The sequence below is a fragment of the Myodes glareolus genome, chromosome X (genome assembly GCF_982192425.1).
Source record: "Myodes glareolus chromosome X, mMyoGla1.1, whole genome shotgun sequence".
NCBI lineage: Eukaryota > Metazoa > Chordata > Mammalia > Rodentia > Cricetidae > Myodes > Myodes glareolus.
In genome coordinates, this window is record NC_142053.1 from 53035783 (window position 1) to 53062771 (window position 26989).

The 26989-nt window shown below is 37.6% G+C and overlaps 1 protein-coding gene across 1 annotated transcript; it reads right to left on the reverse strand.

Moving 5' to 3' along the window:
- Positions 1 to 1104: 1104 nt before the first annotated feature.
- On the reverse strand, positions 1105 to 26205 carry LOC148117319 (melanoma antigen preferentially expressed in tumors-like). Its single transcript, XM_087902911.1, has 6 exons — positions 26052 to 26205; positions 15340 to 15437; positions 10988 to 11104; positions 5580 to 5879; positions 4569 to 5150; positions 1105 to 3690 (listed from the first exon to the last, which is right to left on the reverse strand). The coding sequence occupies exons 4-6, from the start codon at positions 5867 to 5869 to the stop codon at positions 3177 to 3179; spliced, it is 1386 nt and encodes a 461-aa protein (XP_087759037.1). The 5' UTR covers positions 5870 to 5879; positions 10988 to 11104; positions 15340 to 15437; positions 26052 to 26205; the 3' UTR covers positions 1105 to 3176.
- Between the last annotated feature and the right edge of the window lie 784 nt (positions 26206 to 26989).

A 26989-nucleotide genomic window follows, 5' to 3' on the forward strand; every position in this document is an offset into this window, starting at 1 on the left:
TCTGAACTGCACACATGCATATGTGTTTTGTATATCAAATGTGACAAAATACTAAAATGCTTTGAATATATAAACACATATATTTAAATCATCCCACAAAATATTAAGTTTCATCATGAAATTTTTATAAACTTATTTTTAAATTTATAGGAATCAGTTAGGAAACTTTGAAATTTTAAAGAGATCTTGAACTGTTGATATACTTAAAAAAATAAAGAATTTGGTATTTTGAAGGTCATATTATTTTATGTTGTGATAGTATCGTAAGATATTGGGAATAAACAAGGAAAGGTTATAGTTTAGAAGCTATGTATGTGTGTCAAGTCGGCAGAGGTCTACTGTAGTGGCTAGTTTGTCAACTTACAGAAACTAGAGTCTTGGAGAGAAAGTGGACCATAGATGAAGAACTGCCTCCACCGGATTGACCTGTAAGCAAGTCTGTGGGGCATTATTCTTGATTAATGAATGGTTGATGAAATAGAGCCCAGTCCACTGTGGGAAGTGCCCCCTGGGCAACTGGTCCTGGGTTGTAGAAGACATGTTGTTCAACAAGCCACAGAAAGACACTAAGCAGCTCTCCTCCATCTTTCCTGCCTCTGCTCCTGTTCAAATGCCTACTCTGACTTCCCCCGATGATGGGCTGAGATTGGGACATGTAAGTCAAATCTACTTTTTCCTCCCTCTGTTGCTTTTGAAGTTCTTATCACAGCCATATAGAAGCAATATAGTACACTCACTTAGGTTACCTTTCAGATCTATAAAAAACAAAGTATGCAGAGCACCTGTTTGCACGGGAGTCTCCAGGAATACCATTCATATCGTCAGTACAACAGGAATAAATTCCAAGTTCTCTGTTCATTGTAGGGTCTAGTTTTTACCCCAGGTGCAGTGTCTCTGACAGAAACATGGCACCCAAGGAAAGACAGAGCAAAGAGAGAAAATATGCCAATATTGGTCCAGTTTCAGCTTCCCCAGTATTCTGATACTGTTAACACATTAGTCAGACCTGTACTTCTGAGAGCACAAGATCTCAGTTTATTCAGAGAATATATAGTGACAGCCATATAAAAACACAAAAAAGAAAGTTCAAAGAAACAGGTAAACTTAATTTTAATATTTTATTTAATACAAACTGTCAAAAATTTTGCATTTTTTAACTTCTAAACAACAAAAGTAAATCACTCATTACACTGGTATTTTAGTTCGTTTTTGAAATTTTGTGGATTATAATGCAAGCATTCTGAAAAATATGTACAAATTTGAAATGTTATATCACAAAAGAATTATAACACATGAATTACAGCATATTTTAACATGTTTTTTCTTATTAATTTAGAAATATATTGTTACCACCAAAAGAAAATTAATAAAAACAAATATTAACTGCCTTGCCATGTTCTTACTATATTCTGGCTGTAAAATACAGTTTGAACCCAGGCAGTGGTGGTGCGCGCCTTTAATCCCAGAACTTGGGAGGTGGAAACAGTTGGATCTCTGTGAATTTGAGGTCAGCCTGGACTACAGAGTGAATTCCATAACAGACTTCAATGTACACAGAGAAACCCTGTCTCGAAAAACCAAAAAAATTATATATAGTTTGATACATTTACCAGTATCACTACTAAAAACAAAATTCAATTACTTTTTTCTGTGGTCAGACTGAAACTGAGCATGACCTCGCTTAAAAAAAACTATATAAACAATATAAAGAAATAAGCTATTGCTTTTACTAATTTTTTCAATAAGACAACATTATGTGTAAATTATTACTTGCAATCTATCCTTTTGTTACTCAATGACTGAAATACAGTTGTTTGGCATTTCAAAATGAAAGGAAAGGAACAAATGCTAATTTTTTTACCATGACTTTGTGATGCAGTATGAATTTAAAGAAATTAACAATATTAGTAAGATATTTTTATGTGTCCATGTTCATGTGTGGGAGAAGGTGCATGCACTTGACTATGTGTGTGTGCCTGTGTGTGCACGCATGTGCTCATACACATGCATGCCAAAAGTCAGTATCTACTTTTTTTCCTATACATATTTTCTGAGGGCAGATCTCTCACTGAACGTAGAATGCACTAAATTGCTGGAATATCTGGTCATGTAGCCCCAATGATCTTCCTTCCTCCACCTTTTCAACACTGGAGTTACAAGTGTGCTCTTTAATGCTCAGCTTTTTACACAAACGCTAGGTTGGGAGCCGAGCACAGGAGTGCTTGTGTGGTAAGCAACTGGGCAACTGAGGCATTTCCTTAGCCCTGTTTAATTATTAATTACTGACTTTACATGCACCATTTGTAATTCTAGGACATAAAAACTGAATTTATAATTATGTTATATTTCAGAGGATAAAGTCAGTTAGACTCAGTACTCAAACATGGCTAGTATGTATCATGCCAAATGGGGCACAGCTAATGCAAAGGAGAAGCAAAATATATAAATAGGGAATGATTTATACAGCTAAGGAAATGTACAGGATCGATGGAACTGGGAGTAGAACAGGAGAACTAAAGTAGGGGAAATATTATGGCAAGGATCCTAAATCCCACATAAAAATTCATGAGACAAAGGCTAGATACCCAACTGAAGACTTCACGGGAAGTAGTGGAAACTATACAGTTGGCCTACATCAAGGAATTGTCCAATTATATTTGTGTTCTTGAGGTTATATTGAAGCATCAGAACCTCTGCTTGCCTGCTTTACTTGTCCACTACTAAATCTTGATGGTTTCCACAAATCAACCAAAACCAGCCTATAGTAACTTAGGGGATAAAAACATTGTCTCAAAAAAAAAAACATCTGCCATATCCTCAAATACAAGCAGGAAAGGCAGTCATTGTTCTGATTTCTGTGCTGTACCAACTATTGAACCAAACAGTACGAGCAGAAATATAGCAGACTAGGAGTTAATCATCCTGTATTACATGCACATCACTGTGATTAGTAAAATGAAATATATCAATAGTAGACAAGAGATACACAGGGATTCTCCAAGTCCTCCATTTTTTTCTAAATTTTTTCTGTATAGGAATTAGTTTACATATCTATTTTCCCTAAGTGCAATTTCCCTCAATGTAAGAACCTTATATATTGCGTGCATGTGTTCAGGAAATAATATTTAGCACTTAAGTAGTACATATCAGATTGAAACTGTGTTAGACTGTGAAATTTACTCTGCATAAGTGATCCATTTCATGTCATGCCTCCCTGCAATGTGTAGCAACGCGTTCAGTTGTAGTTGTACAACAGCAAGCCTCCGTCGGTCTAACCTGCCCTGAAAATGCCATCGTTCATAGCAATGTAAAGGGATAGGATAAATCACATATTTTAGCTTCATCAAAGGTGTTAACCTATGCATGATATTCACAAGCATAGGCATTGTGATGGGGTTAGAAGCAAAGTTAAGGACACGGAGATGAGTACAACGCATTAGGGCAGGGATAAGAACAGAGATGGCAGAATCCTTTATAAGGCAATGATTTATCTCTAGATGCTTAAGAGTACCAGAGAGATTTAACAGAAGAGTTTGAAAGGGCTCAAAGTCATCCCAATACATTGTATTGTTACTAAGATTCAACATCTTTAGGTGGGAAGCCTGAGGGCACTGGGCTAGAAATCTGAAGTCTCTGTACGATATATCACAGAATGACAGATACAAAAAATCCAGATTAGGTGGCAGAACTCTGTAGGGAGAAAACAACAATAAAACTTCTGAAGAATGAGGATGGAAAGTGAAAAACTATACCTTTACATCCAGAATAAACTGCTTTTCATATGCGGTATAAGTGGGTATTAATATGTCAATATGTACTTTGTTTGCTTAATAATTTCATGACTCGGAGAAGTATTTTTAGGCATTAACTTGCTGTGTAGTCCTGGCTGTCCTGGAACTTACTATAAACATCATACTGGTATTGAACTCAGAGAATCTGCCTGTCTTTGCTTCCCTAGTGCTGAGATTAAAAACGTGTGCCACCACACATGGCTAAAGTTTTGTTTTCAACACTGAGATACAATTTCTTTTAATCTTAAGAATGTGTAAAGTGTATTATAACTGATGATTTTAAGAAATATTAAGAGAAAAACGAACACACTTGATACTTAAAATATTATTCATTGTAGATTTCAGTTCATGTTTTTAGTGGAAAGGGATCAGAAAGAGCAGTCAACTGAAGATTACCTTTGGTCAGTCCTTACATGCCGTCCTCTACCATCATGGCCTATGTCTTGGTGACTACAAATTAGCAAAGTGATCTGTCATTGTAAGCCATTGGCATCTATGATTATGTGCAGCAGTGCTATAGAAAAAGTCTTCCACTATCTCAATTTCTCTTTCTTCTCATAGCTAGAGGGCTAGTGGTTTTTCACCTTTGTATTTCTGCACTTCTCTTTACATTGCTGGCTGCTTAATTTTTGTAATTTCTCCTTCAGTTTCAAATTCCCAAAAGTGACAAAGCAGAAAGCATAAAAGGTTTTGAGGAGTTTAGGAATACCCATGAATATTTTCTATTTTGTCCCAAGAGTTAACCAGGAAACCCAGAAACATGCCTGAATCTCTTACCTGAGCACGCTGTCCAGGTGATTTTTGAGACAGAATGAAGACAAGTTGAGTTCCTTAAGGTTCTCCATACGTTGCAAATGACTAAGGAAATTTTTAAAGACTTTCCCACTCAGAGATCTAAAAGTGACTTTAAACAGACTAAGGCTCTTTAGGTGGCTCATCTGAGACAGGATGTTGGTGATATCACTCAGTGAACCCTTATCAACTGACAGCTGATGAACACAGTTGAGATCAAGAAGTCTCAGGGTGCATTTGCAGTCACCCAATTTATCAACTTGCAAATCTCGACAGCATATGTGCAAAGCACCAAAACTCTCCCTAATTTTCCTCATAAGCAAAATCAAAAATTCACTTTCCATTAAAGAGCCATCTAGGGAAAGATCCACTAGTAATTCCACAGGCCTGGGTAAATGAATCGTGGACCCTAAATCTATAAAACGAAGCTGTCCTTCCATTTTTGTGACAGAGTTATCAGAATAAGTACAAGAGTGAAAACAGAAAGGTGATTTGATGCCGACTTCAGGGCATGTGAGCCTACAGTCAATGTCTTGCCTTAAATCTAGGATCCTCAGTTTAGGTTTCCTGTAGGGGTAAGAGGAGATAGAATATCTGAGAAAAAGCAAATGATAATGAAACCCAGTAGGATCAATGATGACATATAAGAACAAATCCTTTTATCCACAGCTGGAACTCCTTGTACTAACTACCAACAAGTCTTTGCCATGAAAATTCAACCCCCTCTTCCCCCATCCTTTGTATACCTTAAATCCCCTCCAGTCTTAAAGCTCCTGTCTTTCTCTTAAGTAACACCCATTACATAAACCCATCAATAGAATCCCCAATAACAGATTTCCTAAGGAATATTGAAGACATCAGTCTTTAATGTGTTACCAAGTTTCAGCCGAGTATCACAAATTAACCTTCAGCATTCACTAGTTACTCCTTCTAAGAGAGTATCAGGCTGTAGTATTACCTTCTATGTCTTACCATGTCTCTATTATATAGTCTTACCGAGAAGAAGAGTTCCTTGCAGGATATACTGGAAGATTCTCAATCATGGCTTTCAGGAGTTCATGTTGAGGCTCCCGTACAGTTAATGTCCCAAGATGGAGACAGTAAAAGGGCCAAACTTTCACCATCTCACTCAATATTTTCTTATGCCCACCCTTGAAGGCAGCAATGAACAATGGAACAAATAAATTTCTTGGAATATCCTCCAGAGCTTGGATTGCTGCAGACTCATGTCTCAGCAAACACTGTATAGTAAGATCGAACAGAGTTTTGGGGTTCTTTGCATCCATTTTTGCTAACCTGCATCAGGAGGAAAAACACTCAGAAGTTCTGGGAGAACACACAGTGTCTTCTTTGCAACCTGTGCTAGCAAAGTAGAAATGATTTAAAGAATAAATCAATCAGATAGCCACCACCAGCTACTCCTACAATAGATAAAGATTAGAAATAGACTTGTGAGTTTATAACCGTATGTGTTTATGTATTTGTTACTACTCTTTTCCCCATGTATATATACTCTGTATCTTATAAAATGTCATCAAAATGGGTAGTAAGTAAGCAGAAAACAATTTTGGTCACTTATCTACATGAATTCCAGTATTTTCCCTCAGTAGTATATAAGCTATGATTAAGAAAAAGATAAATCTATGAAGTGGTACAATAGTAAATGTTAAAACATCACATTAATTGTGATTAAAGAGAAAAGGAATGACATTCTAGCCCTTGATTTGTCTCACTCCCATCACTATATTTGTGTCAGATGAAGACACCAAAACTCTACAAGATACACGTGAAGTAAGATGTTTAAGAACTTAAAGTTGACCTTAAAAATATTCAGAAAAATTAGTCATGATTTAATCTTACAGATGATAAAGAAAACATAAAATCAAAATAATGCAGTACAGTTTGGGGCAAAGACTTAAAAATGTTCAACTCAAAGCTGTATGTTATCTCACATGTGGGAAGTAAAAATTAAATAGTCAATATGATCATGGAATAATGACTTCTAGAGTCTAGGAGAGTTGGCAGGGGTTGGAGTGACAAAACACAGCTAGATATAATTCATGTAACCTAGAGGTTGGTATGGACATATCACAATGAATCTCATTAATATGAATTATGACTATGTGTTAGAAAAATGAGTATCAAATGCATATCAAGCAGACAATATGGAGGGTTTAAAACTGCAGTCTTTGAAACAAACAGGCTCTGAGAAAGAATAAATTGATGTGGATAAGAGAAACATTCAGGAAAATTTGTTAATGATGGAAAAAAAACAAAATGGGGGGAGGATTAAGAATCCTGTAACGCATGAAAGAGTCAGAAAGCTCCCAAATTTCTCTTCTACTGCCGGAATGACAACAAATCCTCTAAAATGCCTACATAGCACTGATAAAAAGAAAAAAATCATGATAAATTGGATAGATTATAAAACAACGTAGTATCATATGAATACAGAAAATAAGTAAGAATTTGAAGCAAAAACATTAAAACCATCAGAAACAAAATAACTGCTGCTTATCACCTACCTAATATGCTACTTTGCTACAGCGTCTTGTACACTTTATGGCATTGTCTTTTGATAAAATAACTTGATGACTAAGATTTAAAAGGTGTTACATTTTCTTGAGGCTTCTCGGATTTCAATCTCAGGCACATGTCTAAGGGTCTTTAAAGGGTGGTCTTCTGTTATAGCTCAAAGTGCAAGAGGAGGTAAGTGCTTCGTTTTGGTGTAGAACTTTCTTTTGTGTGAAGAAAAAGTCCTTCTAGAAAGGAAGGGACTGGGCAGTTTCATGTAACAAAGTAGCTAATTTCACACACTGTTACAAATGTTAGTGAAATGTATTCAAGAATTTGCTGTTTGTGCTCTAGGAGCAAGGTCACCTTGTTCCTAGGAATATCCCTGAATATTCCAGGACTTTGGTTCAAAATTCAGTTGCGGATGTGCCTGATATGATTGAATAAGGACTCCAGTATTCATTATAAGGGCTTTGGAGCAATGCTATTTAAATTTGACTTTTTCCTGTAAATTCAACATTAAAAAACATTTAAAATATTTCCCCTAAATTTACGTTTAAATGGAATTCAATTTCAAAAATATCTACATTTTACTGGGTTAGACAGCCTGATGGTAAAGTTCATATGTGAAAGAATACACAGGAATAGCTAAGAAAAGAGAAGGAAGCCACTTGAGAAGGGACTCCTGATACCAAGAAAATGAAAACTTTCTAGAGAATTTCTGTAATTACTATATCTTGTCACTGCTACAAGAAAAGACAAGTACGGCTGGAGAGATAGTTCAGTGGTTAAGAGCATTGCCTGCTCTTCCAAATGTCCTGAATTCAATTCCTGGCAACTACATGGTGGCTCACAACCTTCTATAATGAGGTCTGGTGCCCTCTTCTGGCCTGCAGACACACACACAGACAGAATATTGTATACATAATAAATAAATAAATATTTTAAAAAAATAAAAAAAAGAGACAAATACCTGAATAAAATTGGTGAGAACACTCCAGAAGTTAAGGCAGAAAGATTATAAGTGCCACTGGGGATGGAACACTCCAAGGAAACAAGGCCTTCTAGACACAACAGGAATCATGCCCAATGAACTCACACAGACTGTGGCCACATGCGCACGGCTTGCATAAGTGGATGTAAGCCTCCACACCTAACTCAGAAGCTATCTATCTCTAATGAATAGTACTCATAAAGAAAAAAATAGTTTTCTCCACAAGTCTCACTGGATATACAAACCAGATTTAAGAGCAAGATCTATGCCTAGCAGTAACTAGTTAACACAAAATGAACTCAATGATATATTTGGACAGGTTTTTGCCTAATAATGCATCATATGGGTAATTTTTTAAACCTTATATGTCTTTTGCTTTTATATTATGGTTTCAGTGTTGTGGGATATTCTTTTCGAACACTGTGAAGATTTGTCTTTACCAAGGCAACTTCTGTTTGGTTTAGTAAAAAACTGAATGGCCAATAGCTAGGCAGGACTTCCAGGCAATGATAGGAACTCTTGGAAGAGAGTCAGAATTTACTAATGAGACACAGGTAAGTCACACTTATAGTATGGAGGAGAGGTAATGAGCCATGTGGCAGAATGAATATTAATATTAATGGGTTACGTTTTGAGAGCTAGTTGGGAACAAGCCTAAGCCAAGGCCAAGCATTCATAGTTAATAGGAAATCGATAAGTAATTATTTCGGCGCTGGCAGTCCAAAGATATGATTACACTTCAGATTTTGTTTTTATGGGTTTTCTCTGTGTATGAAGTGTGATTTTCTTGTGTTTTTTTTCTGCTTTTCTTTTTTCTGTTTATCTGTTTGTACTAACCCATTCTGGTTTGCTTTTATTCTATCTTAGTTTATATTATTTTGTTAATCTTGTTTGTTTTCTAATGAGAGCAAGAGATAGAACAGATAAAGATTTGGGTGAATGATGAGGTGGGGGAGTTTAGGGGAGAGGAAATAACAATCAGAATATATTGTATTAGAATGTATTTTCAGTAAAGAAAGAAATGCTGTTAAATAAAAAAATGGAAATGTGCACTCTATGCTCTCTCTCTCTCCTTTAAGAATATGATATAAAAAAAACCATGTTACCTGTCCTCTGTGCAAAATAAATATAAGTGCTATTAGAACAAAAAGTGAAGAATATGCTACTCCTTCAGTGAAGGATGTGAAAGAAATGGGAAAGGGGAACAGGGTAGGAATGAGTAGTACTTTCCCAAATAGACAGTTTTATTCTGGGTTATGTGAATGATAGTATTATTTCCCATGCCAACAATATAAATACATTTGGTGTTCTATAGCAGCATCTGTTGTGGAATATTAATTAAAGATGTGTTTATGCTGTAGAATAATTGTTTAATTATACAAAGATGTGCTGCATTTGTTTAACTCTGTAAAGGTATGTTTCTTTGCCTGCTTAAAACACCCGTTTGGCCTAATAAAGATCTGAACAGTCAATAGCTAGGCACACAGGAATATGCAGACCTGGCATGCAGAGAGAATAAATAGGAGGAGAGAAGAGAGAGGAGTGAGAAAAAGAGGTAGAAGCGGGGAAACCAGGGGCCAGCCATCAAGCTATACAACAAGCTGTGGTGTAAAGAAGTATAGAACGGTACAGAGAATAGGTAACGATAAAACCCCAGAGGCAAAATGTAGACAGGATAATTTAAGCTAAGAAAAGCTGGCTAGAAACATGGTAAGCTAAGGCCAGGAATTCACAAGGAAGAATAAGTCTCTGTATATTTATTTGCGAGCTGGACTGCCAAAGAGTGCAGATAAAACCAAACAAACAAAAAACAACTATGAGCATCCCTGCATCTTGTGAAGATTTCACGTCTGGTAAGCAGATATCATATATTAAACTATTGCTGAAACACTATGGTAAACATACCTCCTACCTCCAAATGAGAAAAGGGTAAAATGAATGCTATCAGAACAGGTATTTTGTCACCAATGTATAATTCCCATGCAATCATAAGAAAACATGAAATTCTTGGGTAAAATAACCATAGAAACTATGTACATACTACATGGTAAACAGAAGGAGTTAGAGAACTAGGTATAGAGGCATATGCCTGCAATCCCAGGACTCAATAGGCAGAAGCAGATGGACTAGTAGTTCCAGGTATTCTCAACTACATAATGAGTTCAAAATGCACCTTGGACTACACGACACCCTTTCTCAAAAATCCAAAGTCATACAGACAAGCAAAAGAGAAGACAGGGTAAGAAAACACAAGCTACTGAAAAGGATAAAGAGTAAAACATCAGGAACCACAAAAGAAAGGCTAGGACAGCTTAAAAGTACTGAGAAACAGAAAGGCTATTCATCCAAGAGTAGGCACGTCTCAAAAGTTCTAGCACCAGTTCTGAGTGAAGGTATGAGGAATAAGGAAAAGTCACCTCCAAATGTAATGTGTCTCTGACAAAATGATGAACACCCCTGCCTCAAAGGTCAACCCAAGCTTCTCACTAGCATTAATTCAATCTGGGAAATTTGGGGACTATGATTCTGCTATTGGCACTAGTCAATGTGAAAGAAAATTATTTCTTCCTCGTTAATGTCTGAGGGATATCCAGTCAGGTACAATCTCGAGAGCAACCAACTATTTAAGACAAAGCTACTCTGGTAAATAAGAACTAGAGAGAGACTGCCACACCAGCTTCATGGGGAGACACCCGTAGAAGGCAGTCATGGGTTGGGTGAATGACAGGCAAGGAAGAGCTGAAAAAGACAGGCAGCAGATCCTCGGGTACTGAAGGCCCCAAAACTCTGAGGTCACACCACTTGCATGTTAATGAACAATCTCTGCCACCTTGTGAGGTCACTGATGATCCCAGGTATGAGGTTGGGGAGCAGTCCTACATCTGAAGCCACTTACCTTTGGTTCAGAGCTGGTGAAACTGAGAATCCTGAGTTTCAGGTCCACGAAGGCCTTAGGTTACAGCAGCCTCCTCCCTCTCACAGATGGTCTACTGTTGGGTGCGAAGTGAATGCGCTAAGACAAAAATCCCAACACAGATCTCAGTGCTCTATTTCCTTCTCCTGTCCTCTTCATTCACTTATTATTACTTCTACTTTGAAAATAGAACATTTTATTAATTATTTGGAAATTTCACAATGCATAAAATGTATTCTATTAATATTTGATCCCAGTACTGCCCATATATCCTCCTATATCAATTCCTACCTCTATATGCCTCCCAAATTATATGTGCTCTTTTTCACAGACACTGGGTATGATTAGTTCTACTTTTGCCCAAACTGAGTTTTAATTTAATAATCTACTGTACATTACTTCTGTGAGTATCTGCTGCATAGTTGTTGGGGCACAGCTGTTGACTTTAATATTTTCTGTGTGTACTTCTCTATATGTAGTTTGACTATTACAGTGGTTTCTTTTCTCCTTTCTTTTTGGGACTTGATACTGAGCCCTGAACAGATGGCTAGACACTATGAAAAGATAAACCTGAAGGTGTCACATACCCATCCAATGTGATACAGAAGTCACAACACAAAATTATAAGAAATATGAAAATCACAACAAATGAAAATATCTCCTCAGTGTCATATCAAAAAATTGCAGAAGTGTTTAAAATGCTGAACTGATGTGGGAGAATTGTCTGTATTCTGTCAATCACATTTTAATAAAACGCTGATTGGCCAGGCAGGCAGGCAGTATAGGCGGGAAAACCAGACAGGAAGTAGGGGTGGAGCAAAGAGACTGGGAGTATTCTGGAAGCAGAAGCTCCCTTGCCACTCCTGTGCAGACCACCGAAGAGGCAGCATGTAACTTGCCCAGCTGAGAAAGGTACGGAGCCATTATGGCTAACATAGATGAGAATAATGGGTTAATATAAGCTATAAGAGTTAACAAGAATCCTGACCTAATGGGCCAGTCAGCTTTATAACTTATAGAGATCTCTGTGTGATTGATTTTCTGGGGCTTGCTGGTTATGGGGTACCCGGGCCGGACAGAAACCCCAACAAGCCGGCCCCTCATGTTACATATGGCGCCCAGATGTGGATAAATGAATCCACAGAAAGCCTGAGAAAGCTTGGGAAAGAATAGCGTAAAGTATGTTTTCTTGGTAGCAGCAATTTTTCGGTTCTGCTCTGCTTGCTAGAGGCAAGTAAATGCTCTCATCTAAGAGAGGCTTCTTGACTCAACCTTACCTGCAAAACCTTGCAGCTCATTAAGAGGTCCTGCCTCGAAACACTTAAATGCTGTTGGTGAAAAGCTGAACGCATGCTTTTCGGTTTTCAGTCGTAGCAGGAAAAAAGCTGTGCTGTTTTAAAATAGCGGCTTTCTGGGCTGTCCTGCCAGGGAAAACTCTGACTCTTTCAGGCAGGCAGTCCAACTGAGTGTGGTCTGTGAGCAGAATGATGCAGCTTGCTTGCTGGCAAGGACCTTGAAACAGAGTTGTGGCAGTGAACACAGCTGTGGCTGGTATCTCAGCCATGAGTCTGGAAAGCTAAGGAATGAGCTGGATGTAGCTGTCAAAGCCACAGCTATACATATTGCTTTGTAAATTAAAGGCTCATGTGGTCAGAAAAAGAGAGATAAACAGTAAAGAGAGATTCAAAGATGAAGAAAACCTCTAACTGGTTTACAGTGTGTTAAAAATATATGCAGGCTAAAGGTTAAAGTCATTAAAAATAAAAAAGAAAGAAAGGGAGAAATAGGGTGTGGTGGTACACACCTTTAATCCCAATGCCTGGAAGGCAGAGGCATATTGACCTCTGTGACTTCAAGGGACAGAGGTAGAGATTGACCTCTGTGACCTCAAGGTGTGGTAGTACATGCCTTTAATCCCAATGCCTGGGAGACAGAGACAGATCTCTGTGAGTTCAAGGTGTGGTAGCACACACCTTTAATCCCAGTGCTGGGGAGGCTGAGACAGTGGGATCTCTGAGTTTAAGGACAGCCTGGTCTACAGAGTTATTCCAGGACAAAGATATACAGAGAACCAGTCTCAAAAAGTAAAAGTAAAAATAAAGAAATAGAGGTTAAAATAAAGCCACGAAAAGATGGAAAATACACAGAGAATCTTGATACTGTATGCTATTATGCTCTCTTTGAATTGTTTAAATGCTGAGGAAGGAGCAACAGCTGCTAAAAAATATTTGCTTATAAATGCTACAGAATTAATCCAAGATAGGCATTTTGTAAATACCTTGGCTTCAAAATTGAAGTCAAAAGGTATGTTACTTTGGAGAAGAGATTTTGCTTTTGTTTCCACAGAAAATAAGAAGCTGTGGATTTATTTAGAGTTAAGAAAAATCATCTTTGACCAAGGGAGGCCACCTGAAAAATCTCTGACAGGAATAGATGGCCCAGATGTCTGAGTTCTTCATCCAGAACAGGTTCAAGACTGCTGCCTGAGATGATCAAGACTCACTGGATACTCCAGTCAGGACTTGATGATAATTCTAATTTTTTAGGTCCCCATAAGATTATCAGCGCCCCCAACCAGCAGGAAGTAGCCTGAATTACTACGCCCACATTTCCAACAAATGGACTATGGGTATTTTCCTTTGTTTAAAAAAAAAGAGGGAAATGATGTGGGAGATTTGTCTGTATTATGTCAATCACATTTTAATAAAACGCTGATTGGCCAGGCAGGCAGTATAGGCGGGAAAACCAGACAGGAAGTAGAGGTGATGCAATGAGAATGTGAGAATTCTGGGAAGAAGGGAGGTTCGTCTGTCACTTGTGCTCAGACCAGCAAAGAGGCAGCATGTAACTGGCCCAGCTGAGAAAGGTACGGAGCCATGTGCTAACATAGATCAGAATAATGGGTTAAGATAAGTCATAAGAACTAATAAGTAGCCTGACCTAGTGGGCCAATCAGTTTATAACCTTATGGAGTCCTGTGTGTGATTTTCTTTGGGGTTTGCCAGCTGTGGGGTACTGGGCGGGAACAGATACCCCAACAAGCTGGCCCTCATGTTACACTGAACAAAGAGTCTAAAAGTATACTTGAGAAAAAAATATGGTTTGCAACTGAACAAACTGGGGGCTGAGGGAGTCAGTAAGCATAATTTCTTGGTTTTTGCTTCCGGATTTCGATCTTGAATTCCTACCCTGACTTCCCTAGATCATGGATTTATAAGAGGAAAAGTGAAATAAAATCTTTCTTCCAGAAGTTGCTTTCAGTTATGGTGTTTATCACAGAAACAAGAAAGCATACTGGAGCAAGAATCTATAGACTATTACATTTAATAGCTATAAGATACATATCTTCTCAACAGTCCATAGGATATTATGTGATATAGATTCCAATGTAAGTCACTGAACAAGTAAAAATTATTTAAAAGTAAAATCAGTATTTTCCATCTTATCAGGTCCTAAAGCAATAAACTTATAAATCACTATTAAGGGAAATGACAGAAATGAAACAATCAAAAAAAATTAAACATTATACCACAATGAGCTATAGGTAAGTGAAGCAATCAGGAAGGATGTTAAAAAATCCTGAAATCTAGTTTGGGAAATCTAAGAAACACCCCCAAGGAATAGACACTATTTCCATTGTGCTCAGCTGATTATGAGGACTTGAAGGTATGACATTACTGTGAAAGACACCACACATTTCAGACATAGGACTTGGAGGAATTGATCTGCAAACAGCCCTCATGTCTCATCCATAAGAACTAGTTCTTACAATTTTCAATGTACTATGCAAGCTGCTAACAGGGAAAAGCAATCAATAATCATATGTAGCTTTCAGCCCTGGTGTGAGAGAATTGTCTTTATTCTGTCAATTATGTTTTAAATAAACACTCATTGGTTGATAGCCAGGCAGGAAGTATAGGCAGGAAAACCAGACAGGAAGTAGAGGTGAGACAATGAGAACAGGAGTATTCTAGGAAGGAGGAAGCCCATTATTCCCACTCCTGCCCCGATCACAGAAGAAGCAGGATGTGAATTGTCCCGATGAAAAAGGTACTGAGCCATGTGACAAACACAGATAAGAATAATGGATTAATATATGCTACTAGAGCTAAAAAGAAGCATGAGCTAGTGGGCCAATCAGATTGTATCTAATGTAGACAATGTGTGATTTTCTTTGTTGCTTACCGACTGTGGGAACTGGACAGGACAGAAACACCAACAAGCAGGCCCTCATGTTACAGAGCCCATTGTCTTGGTTACTTTTCTATTGCTGTGAGGAGACACTATGACCAAAGAAAATACAAAAAGTAACATTTAATTAGGGGTTTGCTTACAGTTTCAGAGGCTTAGTCCATGAAAATCAAGGTGAGGAGTAAGGTGACAGGCAGGCAAGTATGGTGTTGGAGTGGTAGCTGAGAGCTTACTTCCTGATCTGCATGCAGGAGGAAGAGAGAAAGTGAGACTAGGCCTGGAAATAGCTTTTGAAATGTCAAAACCCACTCCCTAGTAACAGGCTTTCTCGAACAAGGCCACAATTCCTAATTGTCCCTTAATAATTCACCAACTTGGAATCAAGCATTCAAATACTTGAGCCTATGGGAGCCATTCTCATTCAAACTATTCCATCCTGCTCCCTGGTCTGCATAAGTCTGTAGTCATATCTTAATGCAAAATGCACTCAGTCCAACTTCAAATGTCCCCATAGTCTTTTTCAATCTCGAGATTGTTTACAATTCCAGAGCTTAAAGTTTCTTGTGAGACTCGGGGTAATCTCTTAACTGTAACACCTGCAAAATCAAAATAAAAAACAAATTACATACTTCGGACATTTAATGACACAAAAATACATTACTATTCCAAAAGAGAGGAGGAAAGGGTCATAGTGAATAAATACTGGAGCAAAGCAAGACTGAAACCCAGCAGGCAAATTTTGAATCTCTATGATTGATGTTACAGTGATTATTAGATGGATCTTCATATCTCCCACTCCTCCTAGTACTGCTGACTACATCATCAGTTTTTCTTAACAATGGAGCAGGATTCCACAACCCCTTTACACCTGTATCTTCCTTGAGAAAAAACAGAACCATGGGACTTACGCTAACAAGTTATTATATTTACCTGGGTTAAAACCATCCATGAATTACATTTGCATGAGCTTTGACTTAGTAATAGTTTCTGATAGAATTCCCTGCCGGCAGAAAACCAAAAGTCCTGCTGAGACTGTATTAATGTCATCGTGCAACTGTTATCAGTCAGCAAATTCATATCACAGGGAGAACTGTTTGTTGAGACAGTTCCCAAGATGTCCTGCTGTTGTGGAACAATCCTTTTATACACTATGAATATGTAGTACTCTCATTGGCTAAAAAGAGCTCACTAACCTATAGCTGGGCAGGAGGAGGTTAGATGGGAAAACTAGACTAAAAGGATGCTGGGATGAAGAAGTACCCAGTCAAAGGAGTCACCAGCCAGAGGCAGAATGATTCAGACACACAAAACGGGACCGACATAAAAGATACATGGTAGTGTTGTGGGAGAATTGTCTGTATTCTGTCAATCATATTTTAATAAAACGCTGATTGGCCAGGCAGGCAGTATAGGTGGGAAAGCCAGACAGGAAGTAGAGGTGGACCAAAGAGACTGGGAGTATTCTGGAAAGCAGGAAGCTCCCTCTACAGTTCTGCCCAGACCATCAGAGAGGAAAGATGTAAGCTGCCCCACTGGAAAAGGTACTGAGCCATGTGCTAATGTATATAAGGATAATGGGATAACATAAGTTATAAGAGCTAATAAGTAGCCTGACCTAATGGACCAATCAGCTTTATAATCTTATGGAGTCCTGTGTGTGATTTTCTGGGATTTACTGGCTTGTTGGGGTACTGGGCGGGACAGAAACCCCAACAAACTGGCCCTTATGTTACAAATGGCACCAACATGTGGACAACTGTATCCACATAAAGCCTAAGACAGCTTGGGAAGTAATTCTAGAACAAAATAACAGCATTATGCATGGTTTCTTGGTAGCAGCAATTTCTCAGGTCTGCTCTGCTTGCTAGAGGCAAGCAAATGCTCTCATCTAAGAGAGGCTTCCTGACTCAGCTTTAGCTGCAAAACCTTGCAGCTCTTTTAAGAGGTCCTGCCGCAAAGCACTTAAACCGTGTTGATGAAAAGTTGAACGCATGCTTTTCAGGTTTTCAGCAGTAGCAGGAAAAAAGCTGCGCTGTTTTAAAATGCCAGCTTTCTGGGCCGTCCTGCCAGGGCAAACTCTGACTCTTTCAGGCAGGCAGTTCGACTGAGTATAGTCTATGAGCAGAATGCTGCAACTTGCTTGTTGGCAGGGACCTTGAAACACTGTAGAGTTGTGACGATAAAAATGGCTCTGGCGGTACCTCTGCCATGAGGCTGGAAAGCTAAGGAATGGGCTAATTCCAGCCATAAAAACCACAGTTTTAGTCCTCTCCTTAAAGACTCATGTGGTCAGAAAAAGAGAGATATACAGTAAAGAGAGATTCAAAGATGAAGAAAACCTCTAAATGGTTTACAGTGTGTTAAAAAGATATGCAGGCTAAAGGTTAAAGTCATTAAAAATAAAAAAAGAAAGAAAGGGAGATATAGGGTGTGGTGGTACACACCTTTAATCCCAACGCCTGGGAGGCAGAGGCATATTGACCTCTGTGACTTCAAGGGACAGAGGTAGAGATTGACCTCTGTGACCTCAAGGTATGGTAGCACATGCCTTTAATCCCAATGCCTGGGAGACAGAGACAGACAGATCTCTGTGAGTTCAAGGTGTGGTAGCATACACCTTTGAGCCCAGCACTGGGGAGGCAGAGACAGAGGAATCTCTGTGAGTTCAAGGACAGCCTAGTCTACAGAGTTATTCCAGGACAAAGAAATATACAGAGAACCTGTCTCAAAAAGCCAAAAGTTAAAAGTAAAATTAAAAGAAATAGAGGTTGAAATAAAGCTGCATAAAGATGGAAAATACACAGAGAATCTTGATACTGTGTGTTATTATGCTCTCTTTGAATTGTTTGAATGCTGAGGAAGGAGCAACAGCTGCTAAGATTATTTGCTTATAAATGCTGCAGAATCAATCCAAGAAAGGTATTTGGAAAATACCTTGGCTTCAAAATAGAAGTCAGTCAAAAGGTATGTTACTTTGGAGAAGAGATTTTACTTTTGTTTCCACAGAAAACAAGAGGCTCTGGATTTATTCAGAGTTAAGAAAAATCAGGTTTGATAAAGGAAGACCATCTGAGAAATCTCCTATAGGAACAGATGACCTGGATGTCTGAGTTCTACATGCAGAACATCATCAAGACTGCTGCCTGAGATGATCAAGACTCACAGGATACTTCAGTCAGGACTTGATTATAACTCTAAATTTTCTTTAGGTCCGTATAAGATCATCAGCGCCCCCAACCAGCAGGAAGTAGCCTGAAATACTACGCCCACATTCCCAAAAAATGGACTATGGGTATTTTCCTTTGTTTAAAAAAAAGAGGGAAATGGTGTGGGAGAATTGTCTGTTTTTCCTTTGTTTTTTTTAAAAAAAGAGGGAAATGGTGTAGGAGAATTGTCTGTATTCTGTCAATCATATTTTAATAAAACGCTGATTGGCCAGGCAGGCAGTATAGGCGGGAAAGCCAGACAGGGAGTAGAGGTGGAGCAAAGAGACTGGGAGTATTCTGGAAAGCAGCAAGCTCCCTCATGGGTAAATTTAATTTATAGCATTTAGTAAGCAATAAGCCTGAGCTATCAGATGAGCATTTAAAATATAAGACTCAGTGTGTTTCAGAGCAGCTGCAGAACAGGAAAATTTCACCTACAAATGGTGCCCAACATTCAGAGCCATATACATCCACATAAAGCCAGAAAAGCTTAAAAAAAAAGAAATCTAAACACACAAAAGTGGAGTCATACTCGAATTCTTGGTAACCACTGTTTTCTTGTTTGCTAGAGGCAAACAGAGACATGCCTACTTTATGATGCATTTTCCTGGTTTGTGTTACCAGCATGGATGGGTCTTTTGGGAGGTTCTGCTACTGAACACTTAAATGGGGTTTATGGACAGCAAGCAGTGCTACTTGGTGGCAGCATGGACTCAACAACTTCCCAGAGTTCAGACAGTAAATGCTGCTCATACCTGTACCTCTGACATAAGCTAGGTTCTCAGGGAACAAAACAGGCAGAATCAGCTGCCAAGGCATAGGCTTTGGTCCTAGTCACACCACTTAACAGTTTGAAGTTTGTCTCACATGGTCAGAAAAGGATAGAGACATGCAGTAAAGCAGGATCAGATGAAAACTCTCTAAATGTGTCACAGTGTATTTGAAAATATGCATAAACTTGGAAGAGAGAGAAAAATGGTATATAAAATAGTTTTAAAATAATTAAGTCCTAAAAGAGGGAGTAAAGTAATATAAAAGCAAAAGCAAAGTGAAGAGTAAAAAATACAGAGAGTCTGGATCCTGTATGTTATTCTGTCATCTTTGAATTCTTTGGTTTCTAGGACATACTGTATTGTGAGGACTGCTTGATTAAACCAATCTATATATTTTGAAAATGACTTGACTTCAAAATTTTAAGTCAAAATGTGTATTGCTTTGCAGGAGAGGTTATGCTTTTACTTCCACAGGAAATGAGAGGCTGTGGATTCATTCTGGGTTAAAGAAAAACAGGTCTGAAAGAGAAAGATGCTCTGAAATCCTAACTACAAACATAAAGAAATGAACCTAAAAAAAACTAAAAGACATGTAATGCATATTTTACCTGCTCAAACATGTAATAAAAACTCATATTTGGCTGACTTATTTACAATTCATACTCTATACTAGAATTAACACAAATATATTATCTTTAAAAGTTTATGTATTTTCAGAGCAAGGGGACCAAACACCAATGAAAACTGATGACCCATGTGATCCAGAATTTCATAATACCTCTGTTAGAGTTTCCTCAAAATTCTTCATCCAAAACAGCTTCAAGACTGCTGACTGAGATGGTCCAGCCTCACAGACCTCTCCAGCTGGAACTTCATTATTGTCCCAATTTTCTCAAGTTTCTCACAAAGATAACAGCACTCAAAAACAACAGGAAATGTTCTAGAGAACTATATGCACATCCCCACACTTATGTTTTAGATGTTCGTTATCACTTAAGGGGGCTTGATCACCAGTTATTAATGGTAATGGTCATTAAAAAGCTAAACAACGATTAGATTAAAAGATCTCTTTCTGAAAAGAAAAAAGGGGATATAGAAATGGTAGGATAAAAGGATAGATTATTGAATCTACTTTTAAACTAAAAAAGCAATTCCTAGTCCTAAGTATAAATATAAGTAATTATATTTGTATGAATTTTTTATATTGATACAAATTTAAAGTTAATTGTTGTTATACTGTGTGTGTATGCTCTCGTTGGTGTTTATGCAGCTCATTTAGACATATCTCCTGCTGGCAGAACCAACCTACTTCAGAGAAGGTGATTGACACTGAAGAAACTCCATACAGAATTTATTTTCTTTATGGCAAAAGTTAGCCATGTGGGCAAAGAAAATCCCTTTGCCTCAATGGCTGACAGCTACTGTTCAAACTGGACCAGTAAATGCAAAAGAAAGTGAGTGACTCCCAAACTTTGACAAGACAAGGCAGGAAATCCTTTAAAATTACCTGCTTCTCAGAAATGTCTGTCTGATATATTAGGTCTGTAGTCCAGGCAATATGATGTCCCTGTCGGTAAGTAACATTATCATCTTTCTGGGTTCTTTGATGGAGTTGAAGACTAGATAGTTAGAGTTGTCCTAAGCTATGATAAAAGGTAAATTAGGGATAAACCTTTAGCCTCACAAAGATATGATAGATAATAAAGTATTTTTTTACAATTTTGCCAAATAGACTGAATTTTGTAACTGTTAATTCTTGATAACTCTTTTTGTTATATATATAGTTTTACTTTGTTAAAAGTTAAAACCTTCCTTTTACTTAGACAAAAAGGGAGAAATTCTGTGGAACATTTTTTTGTATACTATGAATATGTATTACTATAATTGGCTAATAGAGGCCTCAGTGGCCTATAGGTTGGCAGGAGGAAGTTAGGTGAAAAACCAGATAAAGAGGAAGCTGAGCAGAAAAGGGACAGACTTAGAGGAATTGCCAGCCAGATGCAGAATGAGTTGAATACACAAAATAGAACAGAGGCAAAAGGTACATTCCAGAATGTAGATTAATAGAAATGTGTTAATTTAACTTGTAAGAGGTAGTTAGTACCAACTCTGAGCTATCAGAGGAGCATTTATAATTAATATAAGCTTCAGCGTATTTGAGATTGTCTGTGTAGCAGGAAAGCTCTGCCTACAGTCTGCTTTGCCTGAACAAGAAGTTTCAAAAGGAGTCCTTATGTACCCTCTGCAGCTCTATCAATATTCTTATACTTAAACCCACTGCCCAGTCCTATAAGAGCCCTAATCAGCTCCTTCCCCTTCACACAAGTTCCATTCCCATGGGAAGTCATTGGCCCTTGCTGCTGTGCTAATAAACAGTCTCAACTGTTGAGAGAAGACTTAGGTCTCTTTCATGTTTTTGTTCCTTTATTATTCTTAAATCTAACATTTTGGTGTAGAAACCCAAGAGGGCTTCTTGGATCCCTGTCCTCTGTTAGCTTCATCCCTTCTTCTGGGACCTTGTGGACTTTTTATCAACCTTGACTCCTCTTGAGACTTGGAACTTCAGGAGCACAGATACTCTCTGAACTCACTATATAGACTAAACAGCCACTAGTTGCCATCTGAAACCCACTGGTTTTTGTAGCTTCTGCCTCTGTGAACAGTACACCTTTATCTCAAGCTGATACAGGTATATCTGTGATTATCAGGTTTATAACAGAGCAAGATCCAGTACAACCAGGGCTGCAGATAAACCCTGACTCAAAAAAGTAAATGGCCTCATAAACTCATATGTTTGAATGCAGGTTCCCAGGTAGTGGGACTATTAGGAGGTGTGTCACAAACTCATGGCAGGCCAATCTATCTCTGCCTGAAACTTTCAGATCAGATGAGAGCTGTGACTAATACTCTAGCACCATGTCTGCCACATTCCCCATCAGGATGGCATGGACTCATCCTTTGAAATTATGAGCAACCTCCCAATTAAATACCTTTTAAAATTACTTTGGTTATACCTGTTCATAGCAATGAAACAGTAACTAAGACGAATAACAATAAAAATAACCTTTAAAATATGGTTTCTTTCAAAAAGTAAGACTGACATAATCCTTAGTTGAACTAAATGAGAGAATGAATTATAAATTAGTAAAAATAGAGATAAAAGGGAAACAGTACAAAGAAACACCAATGAAATTCTGAAAATGGTTAGTGAATATTTAAAAACTCATATTTAAAGAATACCTAAAAGAAATGGTTAATTTCCTAGATACAAAAGATATAGTTAACTCTAGACGTCCATAAAAATCAGTAAGATTAACGTATCTCCCAACATAGAAAATCCTTGAAACACATGGATGAAGGAAATATTTTATCAGACCTGAAAAATGCTCCCCAGACTACCTAATTAAAACATAGAGGAAATGCCAAACTTCTCCTACGTGGACAATATACCTTGATATCTAGCCTAGTTCAGACTTAAATTTTTTAAAAAATGTTTTGGTTGTAAACATTATTAATATATTACTTTTTTCTAATAAAGTTTTTATAAACTGAATTTAATAATATATTTTAACACTATGATCAATTTGGCTTATATTAGGTATACAAGGATGTTTCACTTATTAATAGGTTTGTAGTCAGAGGTCACGTGATGATCTTACAAGCGCAAAACAGGCCTTTATCAAAAAAGCACTGAAGAATCTAAGACTAGAAGGAACATAATTAACAGTAAAATGTCTCTACACAATAAACTTACAGTCAAAATCATATAAAATTTGCAAAACTAGAAAGCATTTCTTCTTAAGTTAGCAACAAGAATGTATGATCCACCCTCTCAAATCTTATTCAATGTCCTGAATGAAGATTTAGTTTACTGTAGTAAAGCAAGAGAAAATGGCAAATGATACACACAAACAGTAAAGGGAGATGTCTAATTATTCCTAAGAATCTTTGCTATAATCCTATAATTAAAAGACTCCAAATAGAAAACATTAGGATTTGTTAAAAGCTGAAAAAAAAGCATTCAGTATTACAAAATAAGTGCAAACACTGATGGCTTTTCCATATTCTAATAACCATGACATTGACAAATATCACAATTCCATGAACAATTGCTTCAAACATTAAATACCAAGGAACAGACTTAACGAGGAAGTGAAAGCCTGAAACACCTAACTTACTAACAGTGAAGAAAGAAATCAAAGAAGACAGTAGAAGATGGAAAGATCTCTTACATACAGGAGCAAGCAAGTAAATGTTAGCTGTATTCAAATTATATCATAGAGCAATAGAAACATAAACATCATGCTGTTGCAACAAAACGAGATGTGTAAGTCACTGGAATGAAATATAAAATGCTGAAATATGATCATATATCTAGAATCACCTGATTATTGAAGAAAAAAAAAGTACCCAAAACATACACTGGAGAAAAGGAAACTACTTTTACAATACTTTTCTTTAGTTAGTTTTTGCTAGTTTAGCAAAACTAACCATCTAAATGAAGAGAGAGTAACCTGTATCCCTGTCTCTCTTTACAAAAATCAATTAAAAATCGATCAATGCTCCTAATGTAAGATGTGACATCCTGAAACTTCTATGAGAAAAAGACTTTATAGGCACTGTATAGGCACAGTAAAGCCTCTTTAAAATACATTCTGAAAACAGCTCAGGAAACAATAGTAAAATCTGACAAATTAAATTTCAAGAAATTAAAAAGCTTCTGGCCAGGAGGTGGTGGCACACGCCCTTAATCCCAGCGCTTGGAGGTGGAGGCAAGCAATCTCTGTGAGTTCGAGGCCAGCCTGTTTTACAAGAGCTAGTTCCAGGACAGGTTCCAAAAGCTTCAGAGAAACCATGCCTAAAAAAACGAAAAAAAAAAAAAAAAAAAGAAGAAGAAAACAAGAGAAAGAAATAGGGGGATAGAAATGATAGGATAAAAGGGTGGATTACTGAATTTACTTTAATCCAAAAACAACAGTTAATTTGAAATATTTTACATTGATAAGGATTTTGATTTTTTGATACATGTTTCCTATTCTTTTTTGTATTGCTTTTATTGAGATATACTTTTTTTTAACCTGTTCCCCTTCTTTCCTCCCCTCTTCTCTTCTACCCACTCCTGTGACTCCCACACTCCCAATTTATTCAGGAGATCTTATCTTTTTCTCCTTCCTATGTAGATCTGTGTATATCTGTCTTAGGGTCCTCTTTGTTGCTTAGGTTCTCTAGGGTTATGGTCTCTAGACTGGGTTTTCTTTGTTTTATGTCTAAAAGTCACTTACAAGTAAGTATATATTATATTTGTCTTTCTTGGTCTGGGTTACCTCACTCAATATGATTTTTTCTATATCCACCCATTTGCCTGCAAATTTCAAGATGTTATTATTTTAACATTGGGTAGTACTCCGTTGTGTAAATGTACCACAATTTCTTTCTATTTTTTTTTCAAGACAGGACTTCTCTGTGTAGCTTTGGAGTCTGTCCTGGAACTCACTTTGTAGACCAGGCTGGCTTTGAACTCACAGAGATCTGCCTGCTTCTGCCTCTCCAGTTCTGGGATTAAATCATGCATCACCATGCTCAGCTATACCACATTTTTCTTATCCATTCTTTCGTTAATAGGCATTTAGGTTGTTTCTTGGTTCTGACTATTATGAATAATGCTGCCAGGAACATACCTGAGCACATGTCCTTATGGCATGATTGAGCATCATTTGGGCATATACCCAATTGATACAAATTTAATTTTGTTATACTGTTTGTACATTTCTACTCTTATTTGGAGTATTGTGTTTATGAAGCTCATTTAAAAATGCAATGTATAATTAAAAAATACAGATTAATATTAATCTATAATAATCAAACTTATAGTCATGTTAAGTATGTTGTCAGGGTCATAAACAGCTACATTGAGATAGACAGATGGTCTTCATATACTTCAAAGACCTACAGAATATGGCATTTAATATGTTTACTAACCTAAGACTTTTAATGACAGTGAGACATGTCTGTTCCTGGCAGCACCAATCTATTTCAGAAAAGGTGATGGACACCAAAGAACTTCTGTATGGAGTTTGCTTTCCTTATGGGAAAAACTAGCTTTATAAAATGTCTCTTAGCAGAGTTATCTGGGAGAATACATTTTAGACTTGTAAAATTATTTTTAAATGTTTTATAGATAAAAGTCAGGCATGGAGGCAAACACTTATAATTCTCACATTCAGAATGCAGTGACATATAAAGTTTCCAACCAGACACAGCAGGGAACTGAAAAAAGTTCTAAATGACTTGGAAATGAAATCACACTCATCACCAACAGGTATTTCTAGTTCAGATGCAAAAGTATTTTAAAATACATATTAAATAAACTGGAAGGGAAATCAGCATCTACCATTTTAAAAGCCTGGCATATGAAAACTAGTAAGACAAATATGCAAAGAAAAAATGGTGTGTTCATTTCTTTGTTTTTTTGTTATTGTTTGCTTGTTTTGTTTTACTTTTTAGGACAAGGCCTTACCAGGTACTCAGGGTGATGCAAAGAGAAAGAAAGGTAAAGTTTTCCTGGTTTTGTTGGCTGTTTTTTTTTTAATACAAGGATACACCAAGTACCCAGGCTGATGCAAATGATGTTTTTGTTATTGTTGTTTGTTTTTATTTGTTGTTTGTTTTTGTTTTTTCTCTGAGAGAAGACCTCACCATGTATCCAGGCTGAGGCATAACTTGGAGTCTCCTTACTTCAGCCTCCAATATGGCACCACACCCAGCTCAGAAATATAGACTATAACTAATAGGTGAAAAGATTTGAAGCATTTTAAATTGAGAATACACAGCCATTGTTTACATAATTGATGTGATTTACACCTCAGGAACTCATACCTCAAGTGAACATGGACGGGACAGGGTTGGAATGCTACCTCGAGAAAACAGGCCGGGACGTATCGTATGCCTTGGGCGAACAGGGCGAAGAAACACTGCCTCGCGCGAACAGGGTTGCTTCTTGTAAACAGGGCTGTCCTGTGCGAACAGGGCCAAACTGTTAAGAAATCCGATGAAAACAGTGATTAATCCCCAAATAGGTTCAGTTTATGAAAAGAAACTTCTGTTGTCACTTACCTGAGTAGGTGAGTGGGGAGAATTTTCCAACTTTTTCAGCACCTCAGTCACGGCAGCTGAGACGAGAGTCCGAGAACTTCAAAAGCCCCTTGAGGACCCCAACAGGTCCTTTTCAAAGTTAGTGCACCCACCCGAGGACTCCAATTGGCTAGCTGGGGTCAGCTGACTTCTCTCCAAATCCTTCCGCCTGCTGTTCACGAGGCCCCAGCGGCACGTCAAATTTAGGTGTCTATGCCATTGCCTACATCTTTTTGGTTTAAAAATTTTATGTGGACTATATGAATGTGACTTAAATACTGAATGACCAGAGAATTCTATGAAGCCGGGTCTCAAGCTTGGAGACAAAAAGTCAAATAGAATGAACAAAAGAACAGAAGATTTTCACTTAAAAATCAGGCCTTTGCTGGACAGATGGTTCAGTGATTAAAAGCATTGGCTGCTCCGATCGATCTAAGACCCCGGTCGGAAGGATACACAAAACGCTTCACAACTTTTGACTCCTTGAGTTTTCCCGAATCCACTGCACTCTTTAGGTCTCCATCAAGAACAGATGCACTATTCTGACTTTTGTGGGCACTGCATGCACAGGTACACAAATATGCATACATGCACAACACCATACTATACCTCAAAAATACATTTGTTAGAAAACACACATATATTTCCTCTCATATATTAATGTCCCTAGTTCTTTGACGTAT

Excerpts from the sequence above, each read along its gene's own strand:
- LOC148117319 (XM_087902911.1), bottom strand. The coding sequence starts at position 5,869 with ATGGATGCAAAGAACCCCAAAACTCTGTTCGATCTTACTATACAGTGT. Across the intron at positions 5,151-5,579 it reads GCAAGGAACTCTTCTTCTCG|GAAACCTAAACTGAGGATCC; the intron begins GTAAGACTATAT and ends TTACCCCTACAG. Across the intron at positions 3,691-4,568 it reads CACCTGGACAGCGTGCTCAG|AGTTCTGCCACCTAATCTGG; the intron begins GTAAGAGATTCA and ends TTCTCCCTACAG.